This window comes from Elephas maximus, chromosome 3, assembly GCF_024166365.1.
Source record: "Elephas maximus indicus isolate mEleMax1 chromosome 3, mEleMax1 primary haplotype, whole genome shotgun sequence".
NCBI lineage: Eukaryota > Metazoa > Chordata > Mammalia > Proboscidea > Elephantidae > Elephas > Elephas maximus.
Window position 1 is genome coordinate 3,079,475 of NC_064821.1, and position 14,450 is coordinate 3,093,924.

The following is a 14,450-nucleotide window of genomic DNA, read 5'->3' on the forward strand; positions in this document are numbered from 1 at the left end:
GACAGCCTGCTCCCTCCCTCCTGTCTCTCTTTTCTTGTCCATTTTGCCAGCTTCTAACCCCCTCTATCCTTTCATCTCCCCTCCAGGGAGGAGATGCCAATGTAGTCTCAAGTGTCCACCTGATCCAAGAAGCTCACTCCTCACCAGCATCGCTCTCCATCCCATTGTCCAGTCCAATCCCTGTCTGAAGAGTTGGCTTTGGGAATGGCTCCTGTCCTGGGCCAAAAGAAGGTCTGGGGGTCATGACCACCGGGGTCCTTCTAGTCTCAGTCAGACCATTAAGTCTGATCTTTTTACGAGAATTTGGGGTCTGCATCCTATTGCTCTCCTGCTCCCTCAGGGATTCTCTGTTGTGTTTCCTCTCAGGGCAGTCATGGGTTGTAGCTGGGCACCGTCTAGTTCTTCTGGTCTCAGACTGATGTAGTCTCTGGTTTATGTGGCCCTTTCTGTCTCTTGGGCTCATAGTTACCTTGTGTCCTTGGTGTTCTTCATTCTCCTTTGATCCAGGTGGGTTGAGACCAATTGATGCATCTTAGATGGCCACTCGCTAGCGTTTAAGACCACAGACGCCACTCTCCAAAGTGGGATGCAGAATGTTTTCTTAATAGATTTTATTATGCCAGTTGACTTAGATGTCCCCTGAAACCATGGCCATGGACCACTTTGATCCCTCCCCTCCTTCCAGAGAAAGCATAGCCTTCTCCCTCTGCCTCCAGGAGTCAGTAGGTCTTGGGGGGGCGGGGTCTGGCTGTACTTCAGTCTCCCCATCTGTCAGGTGAGGGTTGGTGTGAGGACAAAGAGCTTTATTATCAGGACTGCCAGGACTCGGCGCTCCAGGCCTTTTCCCAGAGCCCTCAGAGGCAGGGAAGGGGTGGGAGCCCCCAATAGGGGAGGGCGTCCCCATTCCCCAGCCCAGGGTGAGGAAGTTGGGGGCCAGGAGGCACAGCCAGGAGGGTGCCTGCACTCACTTCTCCTTTCTTCCCATAGCAGAGCCTGCCCTGGCTGAGTGGGGTGGGAGTTCCCCTGAAAGCCCAGCTCTGCCAGCCCCTCTCAGAGCCCTGCCCCTCACTGGGCAGGGGCCTCCAGACAAATTCCTTCCATCCTCTTGTCCTCCCTTTGCTCATCTGTAAAATGGGATCACGACAGGGCCCAGCTCACAGGGATGTCATCAGTGTGAAAGGAGTTAATACACATAGCTGCTGGAACAGATCAGGGACGATGTGGGTGCTCCTGACTGTACCCTTTAACACTACCAGCATGTGTGACTGGCGTGTGTCCCGGGTGGGGACTGCACGTGTCTGGGTGGGAGCTGGCTCAGTCTGGCTCTGGGTCTGGAGCCAGGCAGCTCCTGGACTCCAGCACCCTCCCCCCTCCACAGGAATAAATACAATCTGAAGTTTATTATTAAATCAATTTCATTTTTATTGGATTCCAACAAATACAGAGGGAGGGGGTGGGAGCCAGGGATCTCGGGTCCAGCTGGGAAGGGAAGAGGTCAGAGGGGCCAGGGAAGCCAATCACACAGACGCTCTGTTAAGCCTAAAGCTGCCGAGAATGCACCCCTCCGTCTTTGATGAGGCTAAAGGCACTTTTGATGTCGTGTTGAGGGGCCCTGGGGTTGTCATGGCAACAAGGTCAGGAGGAGGCTGAGGGAAAACCATAGTCGGTTCTGCCAAATTCAGCTGCGAAGTTTTGGGTCACAAGACACCCCCTTGCCCCTCACCTGTGTCTCGCCACTCACAGGGTCAGGAGTGGGGTCTCACCCTGGCTGGGAAACATGCTGTGTTCACAGAATGAGCAGGACCAGGGCTTCCCTATGTTCCCAGTCACAGCCCCCCAAGAACGGCCTGGGTCCCCTTCTGAACTCTGCTTCATCCTTTGTTCCAAGCCTCCAGGGTTGGCGCCACTTTTTCTCTGGCTCATCTCAAAAAGGCTGCAAGGAACTAAAAGTCTTGGACTCCCGCAATGCCCTGTCCATGGCCTGGCCTCTACCTGCATGGCAATGGGTTTGACTCTCAGATCCATTTTACAGAGGATGACACCAGTGGTCTGGGTGGTCCTCAGTTGTCAGCTCAGGTTACAGGGCTCTGTTCTGGGTGGGGCAGAGCTGGCTTTGAGTCTTCTACAAAGTCCATGAGGACACTGTCTAGCCTCCTGGGGTTAGTGACCAAAGTCTTTTCTGGCTGAGGTCAGGCCCTGCCATGTATTCTGTACCACTTCCCCCGCAAGGCTCTAATTGTCTCCTGCCCAAAGTGGAGGTGGAATAAGAGGCAGGCTGGGGAGACCCAGTCATGGAGGAACCCTGTCTCGTGTCTTAGTACTTCTGCAAAACCCCAGCTCCAGCTTGCTTACCCCCAGTGATGGGAAGTTCACCACCTGGAGAGCAAGAGAGCAGTGGCTTTGGGGAGCTCTGCTTTAAACTGAGCCACAAACCACTCATGACCCCCACTCCTGGGCCCTAGATCTACCCCCACTGCCATCTCCTTCCAAAGACCAGGGTCCAGGCCTCCCTGTACCCTGCACCCTCTGTTCTGGTCTTGCTCCTCATTTTTGCCTCTGCAATGCAATGAACAGGGGTCCCAAGAATTGCCTACACTCTGTGGTCTTCTGTGGTCTTGTTCCCCACAGGAGCCATGCGTCAGGGGCCACACTGGGGCTCAGTTTAAGGCTGGCTCAGTGGCCAGTGTATGCCCAGGGGTGGTGGTCACTCCAGCTGGCCTGTTGGAGAAAGACACCCCCAGGGACTGCACTCCCCCATGGGTGGGCATCCCCTTTGCCAATCAATCCAGGAGAGGAAGCAAGTGGCAGCTGTAAGGGGGATGGAGGCTGCTGGGGAGATGGCTTACTGTGCTGGGCCTGGGGGTCCAGGGGTGAGGGAGTCTGGGGGGGCACAGGCATGGAAACATGTAGAACTACCTAGTGTGGGCTAGGGCCCCTCAGGGTGGGCCTGACCTGCTCAGCGAGACCTTAGCCTGCCCCCTGAGATCTTCCCAGACACGCTCTGCTCAGCAAGAGCCAGGTGTGAGCTGCGTCCTGGGTGTGAGCTGCTGCATGTGTCCCAGCTGTGAGCTAAATGTGTCCCAGCTGTGAGCTACGTGTCCAGGTGTGAGCTGTGAGTGTCCCAGGTGTGAGCTGTGAATGTCCCAGGTGTGAGCTGTGTCCCGAGCATGAGCTGTGCACATCCTAGGTATGAGCCGAGTGTCATGGGTGTCAGCTGTGAGCTTCCTGGGTGTTAGCTGTGCATGTCCTGGGTTTGAGTTCTGTGTGTCCAGGTGTGAGCTGAGTGTGTCCCAGGTGTGAACTGTGCATGTCCTGGGTGTGAGTTGTGCATGTCCTGGGCTTGAGTTCTGTGTGTCCAGGTGTGAGCTGAGTGTGTCCCAGTTGTGAACTGTCCATGTCCTGGATGTGAGCTGTGTGTGTCCCAGATGTGCACTGTGCATGTCCCGGGTGTGAGCTGTGCGTGTCCCAGGCGTAGGCTGTGCATGTCCTGGGTGTGAGCTGTGCATGTCCCGGGCATGAGCTGTGCGTGTCCCAGCTGTCAGCTGTGCGTGTCTTCGGTGTGAGCTGTTTGTGTCCTGGGTGTGACCTGTGCATGTCCCAGGTATGAACTGTGTGTTCTCACACATGAGCTGTGTATGCTCTCCTGTAAGAGTCCTGTGTGCCCTTGTGGTGCCTTTGGGTCTTGGTATGAGGTATGACCTCTGAGCTGTGGGTGTCTGTGTGTCTGACTGTGCGTCCCTGGTGAGAATCACGCTGTGCCTGGGTGTGGAGTGTACTTTGTCAAGGTGTGAACAGTAGAGGGTTTTTGCGTGTTTACCCCTCCCCCGACTGTTATGTGGGTCCAGGAGTAAACCGTCTCCTGCAGGTGTGAGCCCTGCCCGGGGCCCTCGGGGCAGCGGCTGTGTACGTCCTGGGAGTGAACTATGTGTTACGAGGTCCCCGAGCTCCGCACCCCACCCTGGGTTGGTAGAAGGGAGCCCAATCCCCCAACCCGGCTCAGCAACTAGGCCCCAGGGGCAGGGCGGAAAGACACGGGGCGTAACCTTTAGAAAACGCTTGAGAAACTGCAAAAGATGTGTCCTAAAGAAAACACAGTCCTGCGGTTGAGTCTCTACAAAAAAAGGGAAGTTCTGCCGAGAGCCGACTGGCAGCCGCCCCTGCGGACAATGCATAGGTGGTAAGAAAGACAAGCCAGCAAGGACGGGCGCGGCCGGGATCTGGCTTTTCCGGCGGGGCCCCTCAGATCATCCTCATGTTGAACTTGCGCGCGCCGCCCTGAGTGGCCGCGGCCGCCGGCCCGTCCACCTTGCGGAAGGAGTACTCGACGGAGAGGTTGCTCTTGCGCTGCCCGCGCCCGCGGCTCCACACGAACAGCAGCAGGAAGCAGAAGAGGACGACACCCAGGAAGGTGATACAGCCCATAGCGGTGGACACCAGGACGGTGGTCAGGTCCAGCGGGAAGCGCTCGGCCGCCTGCGTCTCGTTGCGCCCCTCGCCCGGGGTCCGGTTGGCGGCCGGCTCGGCCCGCACGGTCAGCGTGGCGAAGTAGGTGTCGTTGCCGCCGGCGTTGCTGGCCACGCAGGTGTAGGTGCCGCTGTCCTGCGGCCGCGCGTCGCGGAGCTCCAGAGTGCCGCCCTGCAGCACGCGCGCCCGCCCGGCGCTGGCGGCGGTCACCACGCGGTGCCGGGGCGTCACCCAGGCCACGGTGGGCGCCGGCTCGCCCTCGGCGCGGCAGAGGAAGCGGACGACCTCGCCCGCGGTCACCGCCGCCTGCTGCAGCCGCCGCTCGCGGATTTTGGGCTTCCGGCACACGAAGTACTCGAACAGCGCCGAGTCGGGCAGGTCGCGCAGCGCGTCCCCGCGGACCTCGGCCGGCGTGGCGCAGGCCGGCAGCCGCCCGTCGAAGTTGAGAGTCTTGCGGCGCTGCACGATCCACAGCAGGCGGCAGTCGCAGGCCAGCGGGTTGCCGTCCACCCGGAGCGTCTCCAGCGTGTTGACCGAGTGGAAGGTGCACTCCTCGAGCGTGGACAGCAGGTTGTTGGAGAGGTTGAGCAGGCGGATCTGCCGCAGCCCCAGGAAGGCCTGGGGCTCCACCACGGCCAGCAGGGCCCCGGCCAGGTGCAGCTCACGCAGCCGGACCAGGTCGCGGAAGGACCCGCGCGGCACCGTGCTGATGGGGTTGTAGGAGAGGTTGAGGCAGGTCAGGTGCGCCTGGTGGCTCAGCGCGGCTGCCGGCACGGCAGTGATGTTGGTGTGCGTGACGGACAGTGAGGTCAGGTTGAGGCCCTGCAGGCTGCCAGCCGCCACCTCCTCCAGCAGCGGCCAGTTGTCGATCTCCAGGTGCAGCAGCCCCGGAAGCTTCCGGAAGTTCTGGTCCTCCAGTGCCGCGATGGCCAGGTGGCGCAGACGCAGGGTGCCCAGGCCCCGCAGGTGGCCCAGCGACTCTCCCGACAGCGCCGTGAGGTTGCAACGCTCCAGAGTCAGCTCTTCCAGGGCCAGCAGCCCGGCGAAGGCCCGGCGGGAGATGAAGACCAGGTCGTTGTCACCCACCTCCAGCCGCTGGAGGCTGCGCAGGTCCTGGAAGGCGTAGTCCAGCAGGATGACCAGCTTGTTCTCACTGAGGTCCAGCAGGGTGAGGTTGCCCAGGCGCGTGAAGACACCGGGTGGGATGAGCTTCAGCTGGTTGCCACGCAGCCGCAGGACCTGCAGGCGTGGCAGGTTGTCGAAGGCGCCGGGCTCCACGTGTGCGATGACGTTGTCGCTCAGGTCCAGTTCCTCCAGCTGCGGCAGCGTGGCCAGGTCGCCCGGGTTCAGACAGCGGATGCGATTACGGCTGAGTTCCAGCAGACGCGTCTCCGCAGGGATGCCGTCGGGCACCGCAGTCAGCCGTCGGCGCGGGCAGGCCACCGTGCGTGTCTGGGCAGTGCACTCGCAGCGGGCAGGGCAGCCCCTGGCCAGTGGCGGGGCCACGGGCAGGAGCAGAAGGTGCAGGCTCAGGACGTGCAGCCAGCAGGTCATGGTGCGAAGCCTGGGCCTAGGGCCGCACCACCATCCTCCTGGGCACCTGTGGGTGAGGGGCTGTGTGAGATCAGAGTCCCACCCCAACCCCACCTGGACCCTGTTAGTCTAAACAAGCTGACCCCCGACTCACAGCAACCGGGCCTATAATAGAGCAAAGGGATGCTTGGATGGGACCACTGGGATCCATGGGGTTTTCACTGGCTGATTTTCAGAAGCCGATCACCAGGCCTTTCCTTCTAGTCCATCTTAGTCTAGAAGATCCATTGAAACCTGTTCAGCATCACAGCAACACAAAAACCCCACTGACAAACCAGTGGTGGCTGCACATTGGCCAGGAATCGAACCCAGGTCTCCTGCATACCATAAAAACCCAAATCCGCTGTGATCGAGTCGATTCCAACTCACAGCAACCCTATAGGATGGGACGGAACTGCCCCATAGGGTATCCAAGGCTGTCCTCCTACAGAAGCAGGATGCCACATCTCTCTCCTGTGGAGCAGCTGATGGGTTCAAACCACTGAACTTTCGTAGCAGCTGAGTGCTTACAAGACATAAAAGGAAAGGGAAGCAAGCAGAGAGTTGGGGACCTCAGACCTCCAAGAAAGCAGTGCAGGGAGCAGAGCGCATCCTTTGGAACCAGAGTTCCTACGTGGAGAAGCTCCTGGTCCAGGGGGAGATTGATGACAGGAACCTTCCTCCAGAGCCAACAGAGAAAGAAAGCCTTCCCCCTAGAGCTGACGCCCTGAATTCGGACTTCTAGCCTACTAGAGCATGAGAAAATAAAATTCTCTTTGTTAAAGCTATCCACTTGTGGATGAATAAGGAAGACCAAAGAACAGCTGATGCCTTTGAATTGTGGTGAAGAATATCGACTATACCATGGACTGCCAAAAGAACAAATAAATCCGTCTTGGAAGAAGTACAACCAGAATGCTCCTTAGAAGCAAGGATGGTGAGACTGCGCCTCGCATACTTTGGACACGTCAGGAAGGATCAGTCCCTGGAGAAGGACATCATGCTTGGTAAAGTAGAGGGTCAACAAAAAAGAGGAAGACCCTCAACGAGGTGGATTAACAATGGGCTCAAACATAGCAACAATTGTGAGGATGGCGCAGGACCGGGCAGTGTTTTTGGTTCTCTTGTGCACAGGGTCACTATGAGTTGGAACCGATCCAACGGCACCTAACAACAACAACACTTGTGGTATTTCTGTTACAGTAGCACTAAATGACTAAGACAAAGTCCTTCTCCAGGGACTGGTCCCTCCTGATATGTCCAAAGTATGTGAGATGGAGTCTCACCATCCTCACTTCTAAGAAGCCTCCTGACATTACTTCATGCAAGTCGGATTTGTTCTTCTGGCAGTCCATGGTATATTCAATATTCTCTGCCAACACCATAATTCAAAGGCATCAATTCTTCTCCGGTCTTTCTTATTCATTGTCCAGCTTTCACTTGGATATGAGGCAATTGAAAATACAATGGCTTGGGTCAGGCACACCTCAGTCCTCAAAGTGACATCTTTACTTTTTAACACAGGTAAACATCTTTCTGGCATTCTCTGCTTTCAGCCAAGATCCATCCGACATCAGCAATGATATCCCTCTTTCCACGTCCTCTTCTGAATCCAGCTTGAATTTCTGGCAGCTCTGTCGATGTACTGCTGCAGCCGTTTTTTTTTTAGTATCTTCAGCAAAATTTTACTCGTGTATGATATTAATGATATTGTTGGATAATTTCCGCATTCTGTTGGATCACCTTTCCTTGGCATGAGCACAAATATGGATCTCTTCCAGTTGATTGGCCAGGTAGCTGTCTTCCAAATTTCTTGGCATAGATGAGTGAGCACTTCCAGCGCTGCATCTGTTTATTGAAAAATTTCAATTGGTATTCCATCAATTCCTGGAGCCTTGTTTTTTGCCAACGCCTTCAGTGTGGCTTGGACCTCTTCCTTCAGTACCATTGATTCCTGATCATATGCTACCTCCTGAAATGGTTGGACATCGGCCAATTTGTTTTGGTACAGTGACTCTGTGTATGCCTACCATCTTCTTTTGATGCTTTCTGCATCATTCAAGATTTTGCCCATAGAATCCTGCAATATTGCAACCCGAAGCTTGAATTTTATTTTCAGTTCTTTTAGCATGAGAAATGCCGAGCGCGTCTTTCCGTTTTGGTTTTCTAACTTCAGGTCTATGCACATGTCATTGCATAGAAGGTAAGAACTATACCTCTGAACCACAAATACCTATGGACTCAGCAATTCCACTCTTGTAAGATAGAAGGCAGTGCAGGCCACACCCCGGGGAAACTCCCTTTACATTGGAACAGGGATGTGACCCGAGTAAGGGTGTTGCATCCCACCCTAATCCTCTTAACCACAGGCAGAGATTACGATTTATAACACAAAGGAAAATCACAAAATGGAGGACAACCACACAATACTGGGAATCACGGCCTAACCACGTTGACACACTTTTGGGGGACACGATTCAATCTATAACAGGCATCATGCTTGGTAAAGTAGGGGTCAGGACAAAAGAAGAAGACCCTCAATGAGACGGATTGACACAGTGGCTGCAACACGGGGCTTAAGCACAGTAATGATTGTGAGGATGGTGCAGGACCGGGCAGCGGTGCGTTCTGTTGTACATCGGGTCGCTGTGAGTGGGAACCGACTCAACGGCACCTAACAATAATGGGTGGGAGGGAGAGGGACAGGGGTTTGCTTAGGGGGCAGTGGAGTTTTTGTTCAAGGTGGTGGAATGACCGAGAGAAAAGGAGAGCGATAGAGGTGGCACAATTTGAAGAACGTGATCAATGTCACTGAATTGTACATGCGGAAATTGTTGAAATGGCCTATGTTTCGTTATGTATAATTTTCATCACAATGAAATTTAAAAAACATATTTAAAAACCAAGCAGCAAGTCTGTGGGGCTCTGAAGGGTGGCAGCATGGATGGACAGAAGGTGACAGGTCAGAGGAGAGGAAGGTGACAGGTCAGAGGAGAGGAAGGTGTCTGTGAGGAGGTGGCATTTGAGCTGAGGCCTAAAGGGTGACCCGTGGAGGTCCTGGGGGAAGGGTGTTCTGGGCAAGGGAATAGCCCGTGCAAAGGCCCTGGGGTGAGGCTGCAGCAGAGTGAGTGAGGGGAAGGGCAGAAGAGGCAGTGGGAAGGGTCATGGGCCAGATACCTAGGGTTCTGGAGGCCAGGAGGGATGGATGAAACCTAGCTGCCCTCAGTGGCCTGCTGGTCCCCCAGTCCCCCTACTCTGCTTGACAGCAGCCCAGACTCCAGGAGCCAGGCTGGGAGAGGGAGCAGCCAGCTGGTGGCTGGATAGCAGCTGCCCAGTCCCTTCTGCCTGGCTGCCTCCCCTGTGCTGGCTGGCTATTTTTGGCATCTTGGCAGCTGAAGCCCCCAGGAAGCCCCCCAGGCCTCCCTGGCCCATTTCAGCTTCAACACGGACCGCACATTCTCTCCGGCTGGATGTCCATGAGGGCGACTCCCACCTCCCTGGGCCCTTTTGAAGATTGAAGGTGAAAAGGAACACGAGGAGCCCCAGGGGACTGCTCGCTTATGGCTGTAGAGGAACCCTATGCCATTTGGGGGAGAGTTTGTACACGATCTGGTGACACGGTGGTGGAAGCTGCTAACTGAAAGGTCAGCAGTTCGAACCCAGCAGCCACGCCTCGGGAGAAAGACATGGCAGTCTGCTTCCATAAAGGATACAGCCTTGGGTACCCTATGGGGCAGTTCTACTCTGTCGTATAGGGTCGCTATGAGTTGGAATCGACTCGATGGCAACGGGCTTTAGTTTGGGGGGGGGGTTGTACATGCTGGAGTCCCTGGGTGGCACAAACAGTTCACACACTCAGCTGCTAACTGAAAGGTTGGAGATTCGAGTCCACCCAGAGGTGCCTTAGGAGAAAGTCCTGATGGTCTGCTTCTGAGAGATCCGCCATTGAAAACCTGATGGTTATATGGGATCAAGGTGACCACAGCAACGCAGAAGGTCGGCTAGGAGCCTTAGCGGGCAGTGCGTTTACATTAACGGGGGAGGAGCGACCTAGAAAAGGAGAAGGCGAACGGCTGCAGACTCGAAGAACGTAATCAGTGTCACCGAAGTGTACGCGCAGAGGCAGTTGAACTGGTGTGTGTCCTTGCTGTGTATATTCTCAACAAAGACCACAGCAAAATAAATTATTAAAACAAGAAAAAGAAAACCGTGTGGGGCGCAGTTCCACTCTGCCACACAAGGGGGCGCCGTGAGCGGGAGTTGAGGAGTCAGCTGGTTTACCTGGACACACTGTGACACCGGTTCCCCTGCTTTCGCTCACGCAGTCATTGGGCAACAGTGACCAAGCGTGTGTAATAGTTTCCTACACTCTAACAAGGGGTGCCCTGGTGGCACAGCGCTGAAGAGCTCGGTTGCTAACCAAAAGTGTCGGCAGTTCGAATCTACCAGCCGCTCCCTGGAAACTCTATGGGGCAGTTCTCTTCTGGAATTGACGGCCATGGGTTTGGTTTTGGGTTTCTTATTGTAACAAGGTACCACGAACTGGGTGGCTTGTAAGAACAGAAATGCAGTCTCTCACAGTTCTGGAGGCTGCAAGTCTGAAATCAAGGTCGTGCTCCTGCCGAAGGCTCTGGGGAGGATCTTTCCTGGTCTCTCCCGGCTTCCAGCTGCCAGCAGTCCTGGGTATTCTCAGTCTCTGACTCTGTCTTCACATGGCCGCCTTGCCTCTGTCTCTTTCTTTTATGAGGACACCACCCTACTCCTGTTAACTTAATTGATGGTAGGCCATGTGCAAACGGTGAACACACTTAGCTGCTGACCAAAAGGTTGCAGGTTTGAGTCCACCCAGAGGTGCCTCAGAAGAGAGGCCTGGTGATCTCCTCCTGAAAACTCAGCCACCGGCCATCCTGTGGAGCACAGTTCTGCTCTGACACACATGGCGGTGCTGTGAGTTGGAATCAGCTCCAGCAACTGGTCCTGGTAACTGACACCATCTTCAAAAACATGGTTTCTAAACAAGGTCACGTTCACAGGCACTGGGGGAGGACCTGAAGAGAGTCTTTGGGGGATACAAAGACAGTGTGCCAGGCATTCTCCAGGTGCCACAACACAGCGAGGAATAAAACACACCAGCCTTCCTGAAACTAAAAGGCAATAACCAAAAAAAAAAAAAAGAAAGAAACCCATTGCCATCAAGCTGATTCCGACTCCTGGCGACCCTACAGAACAGAGCAAACTGACCTATAGGGTTTCCAAGGAGCACCTGGTGGATTCTAACTGCCAACCTTTTGCTTAGCAGCCGTAGCAAGTCCGTGGTGGTAAGCGGAGAAAAATAAAGCCGGGGAAAGATGGTGGGGAGTGTCAAGGGGATGGAAAATTTCTGACTTACCAAGAGAGAGGGACTGTTGTGGTTTCCCACTGCCGCTACAACACGGATACCACAAGCCAACCAGACAACCAAACCCATTGCCACTGAGTTGATTCTGACTCATAGCGACCCTACACGACAGAGTAGAACTGCCCCATAGGGTTTTTAAAGAGTGGCTGGTGGATTCGAACTTCCGACCTTTGGTTAGTAGCTGAGCTCTTTAACTGCTGCGCCACCAGGGCTCCCATAACACACACAGGGGGCTTTGAAGAACAGAAGTTTCTGGTTTTGCAGTTCTGGAGGCTAAAAGCCCAAATCAGGGTCTCAGCCATGTCGGTTCCTTCCTTGTCAGCTGCCCCGGAGGTTACTTGGTACCTTGAGCCGTAGGCGATCGTCATATGACATCTGTCTTCCCCGTGTGTGTCTCTGTATCTATTCTGTTCTTTATATAGATCAAGGGATCAGGCTTAGGACTGCCCTACTCTGGTATGGCCTCGTTAACATAACAAAAGAAAAACCTGTTTGCAAACAGGGTTATGTTTACGGGCACCAAAAACTCAGTTGCCATCAAATGGACTCCAACTCACGGTGACCCCACGTGTGTCAGAGTAGAACTGCGCTCCATGGGGTTTCCAGTGGTTGGTTTTTCAGGAGGAGGTCACCAGACCTTTCTTCTGAGGCACCTCCGGGTGGACGTGAACCTCCAAGCCTCTGGTGAGCAGCCAACTGCATTCACTGTGTGCAACACCATGGGGCTCCTTTTACAGACACGCAGGTGAAGGTTTTGCTCTGCATATTTTCACCAATAATAAAATAGTGTTTAAAAAAAATCCTTCCTGCAGAGCGTGGATAACCTCACGAAGGCAGTTCTCAAGTAACTGGAGGTCAGGACTCCCCGGGTCACAGCGGCTGTGATACAGTCTTAGAAAGCTAGCAGATGACAAGGGGACCCTCTCCAGACCTTGCTTGTCAAAAAGCTGGGAGGCGAGTCCTTGGCGTGGCTCTGTGCTCTCGCCCTATAATTACTCCAGCGATGAGAGGCCAGCTGATCCCTCAGTGCCCAGAGGGGAACACGCACGCTGTGACACACTTTTTGAACTCTCACCTCTCCCCGTGGTCCAGCCCTGTCATCTCGTACACAGGGCGCTGGAGGAGGGCAGTGTGGAGCTGGGCTGAAGCTTCTGATGCTCCCGCTCTCCATCTGGTCCCCTCACCAACTTGCGGGGGGATAGCCTGGTCCTTGGAAGGGAAAGGGGGAGCTCGACTCTGCCGCCGGGACGCCCATTCAATCATCCCGTGGCTCCAGGCACTCGTGTGGCCTCTCTGAACCTCAGTTTCCCTGATCCTGGCCAGGCCCGGGAAGCTGGGAATCATACTGGAGGGGGTCCCGGGTAGAGGGCCACGGGGGGATTGCAGCCAAGATTCCCAGGCAATAAAGGGCTGGGGGCTCCGAGCAGGTGAGTGACCCTCTTTGGGCCTGTTTCTCATCCTGGAGCCCTGGGCCTCAGCATGGGGTCAGAGGCCAGGGAGCTGGGAGGTGAGGGGGCCTGGATTCTGGTCCCTGATGGGGGTACTTTGGTCCTGCATCTTCTCCCATTCTGTCCCTGATGGGACTAGAACCCAGGACCCTACATCCTGTGTTCCTTCCACACTCTCCCAGGGCTGGGTTGAGGGATGCCTGTCTCCATGGGACGCTGGCTCCTACCGGCTCTGGGGACCCAGGAGCCGACCCCATGTCACCGGGCAGAGCTGCGAGGCCCTGGAGCCACCCCTGGTGGAGCAGCGTCTTCTCCCAGGCACCTGGGCAGCACCTTCACGGGAGGCTTAGGGTCAGCAAGGCCCTGCCTAGTTCACGGGAGTGTGGGCTGCAGGGATGGGGCAGGAGGGTGTCCTCGGTCCCGACCCTGGGGACCCGCTTCCTGCTCTGAGTGAGGGTGCATTAGCCTTGGAGCAGGGCCCCACACCGCCCATGGGGCCCTGCCGTGTGAGTGCACATGCCCGAGGGTGTCCTGTAGATAAAGTTCCCTAAGGTGGACTGAGGGCTTCCCGAATCCCACGCCTGTGCTAAGTGCTTTCCAGAGCAGACCCCACAGGCCCAGTTTTCAGATGGGGAAACCGAGGCTCAGAGATAAAAGGAGAGGCTCACCTGTGCCACTACCTAATGTTTTTCCAGCGCTTCCTATATGCTAGGTCTGTGCTTGTTTGGTTCTGTGTCATTCACGCCCCTCCTTCACTCACTCAGGCACTGTTCCAAATACTGGGAATTTGTCACAAGAACCAAACCAGCTGCCATCGAGTCGACCCCGACACCTGGTGACCCCATGTGTGTCAGAGTAGAGCTGAGCTCCAGAGGGTTTTCAGTGGCTGAGTTTTTGGAAGTAGATCACCAAGCTTTTCGAGTCCTCTGGGTGGACTCGAACCGCCAACATTTTGGGGGCAGCGAGTGCGTCAGGAGGGCAAACCTTCCCTGTTCTTCAGGAGCCCACATTCTGGCATGGGTGACAGGACAATAAGCAGGAGGCACGGCAGGCACAGAGAAACGTGGCAGGGAGGGGACAGTGGGCCACTGAGGGAGGGTCACCGACTGGGTCCCACACCACAGCCACGTGACCTGTGGCAAGCCACTGTCCTCGGGTGGAAGCTGGAGCAGGGGCTGCTCCTGGTGGCACCTCCCCGCCTCCTCTCCCCACAAGGGGCCATCCCTCGAGGCCAGGGCCGCTATCTGACCAACTGAGGCTGCGGCCTCAGGAGTGTCCACTGCCTGGCCACAGGGGCCCGGGGACGTTTGGTGAATGTGGTATGACCCCGAGGACGATGACACGTTCCAAGGACAGAGGCTCATTACGATGCAGGAGGAGCCACGGAGGCCGGGTGCCAGGCCAGCTGCAGGGGCGGCCGTGGTCCCTGCGGGTGGGGGCCAGCCCACGGGTACACACTGCCCACCTGATTGCACACCGGGTTTCAGCTTCACTCTCTAAACCCCACCGAGCTGGGCGCCGGGGGCAGCTGGCCCGGCCTTCATGGGGCGTGTTTTCTTCCCGTTTAA

The 14,450-nt window shown here is 55.9% G+C and overlaps 1 protein-coding gene across 1 annotated transcript; it reads right to left on the reverse strand.

Moving 5' to 3' along the window:
- Window positions 1-4,239: 4,239 nt before the first annotated feature.
- On the reverse strand, window positions 4,240-6,044 carry LINGO3 (leucine rich repeat and Ig domain containing 3). The gene has a single exon (XM_049876288.1). The coding sequence runs from the start codon at window positions 6,016-6,018 to the stop codon at window positions 4,240-4,242; it is 1,779 nt and encodes a 592-aa protein (XP_049732245.1). The 5' UTR covers window positions 6,019-6,044.
- Between the last annotated feature and the right edge of the window lie 8,406 nt (window positions 6,045-14,450).

Bases quoted from the DNA above. Each gene is read 5' to 3' on its own strand.
- LINGO3 (XM_049876288.1), bottom strand. From the start codon at position 6,018: ATGACCTGCTGGCTGCACGTCCTGAGCCTGCACCTTCTGCTCCTGCCC.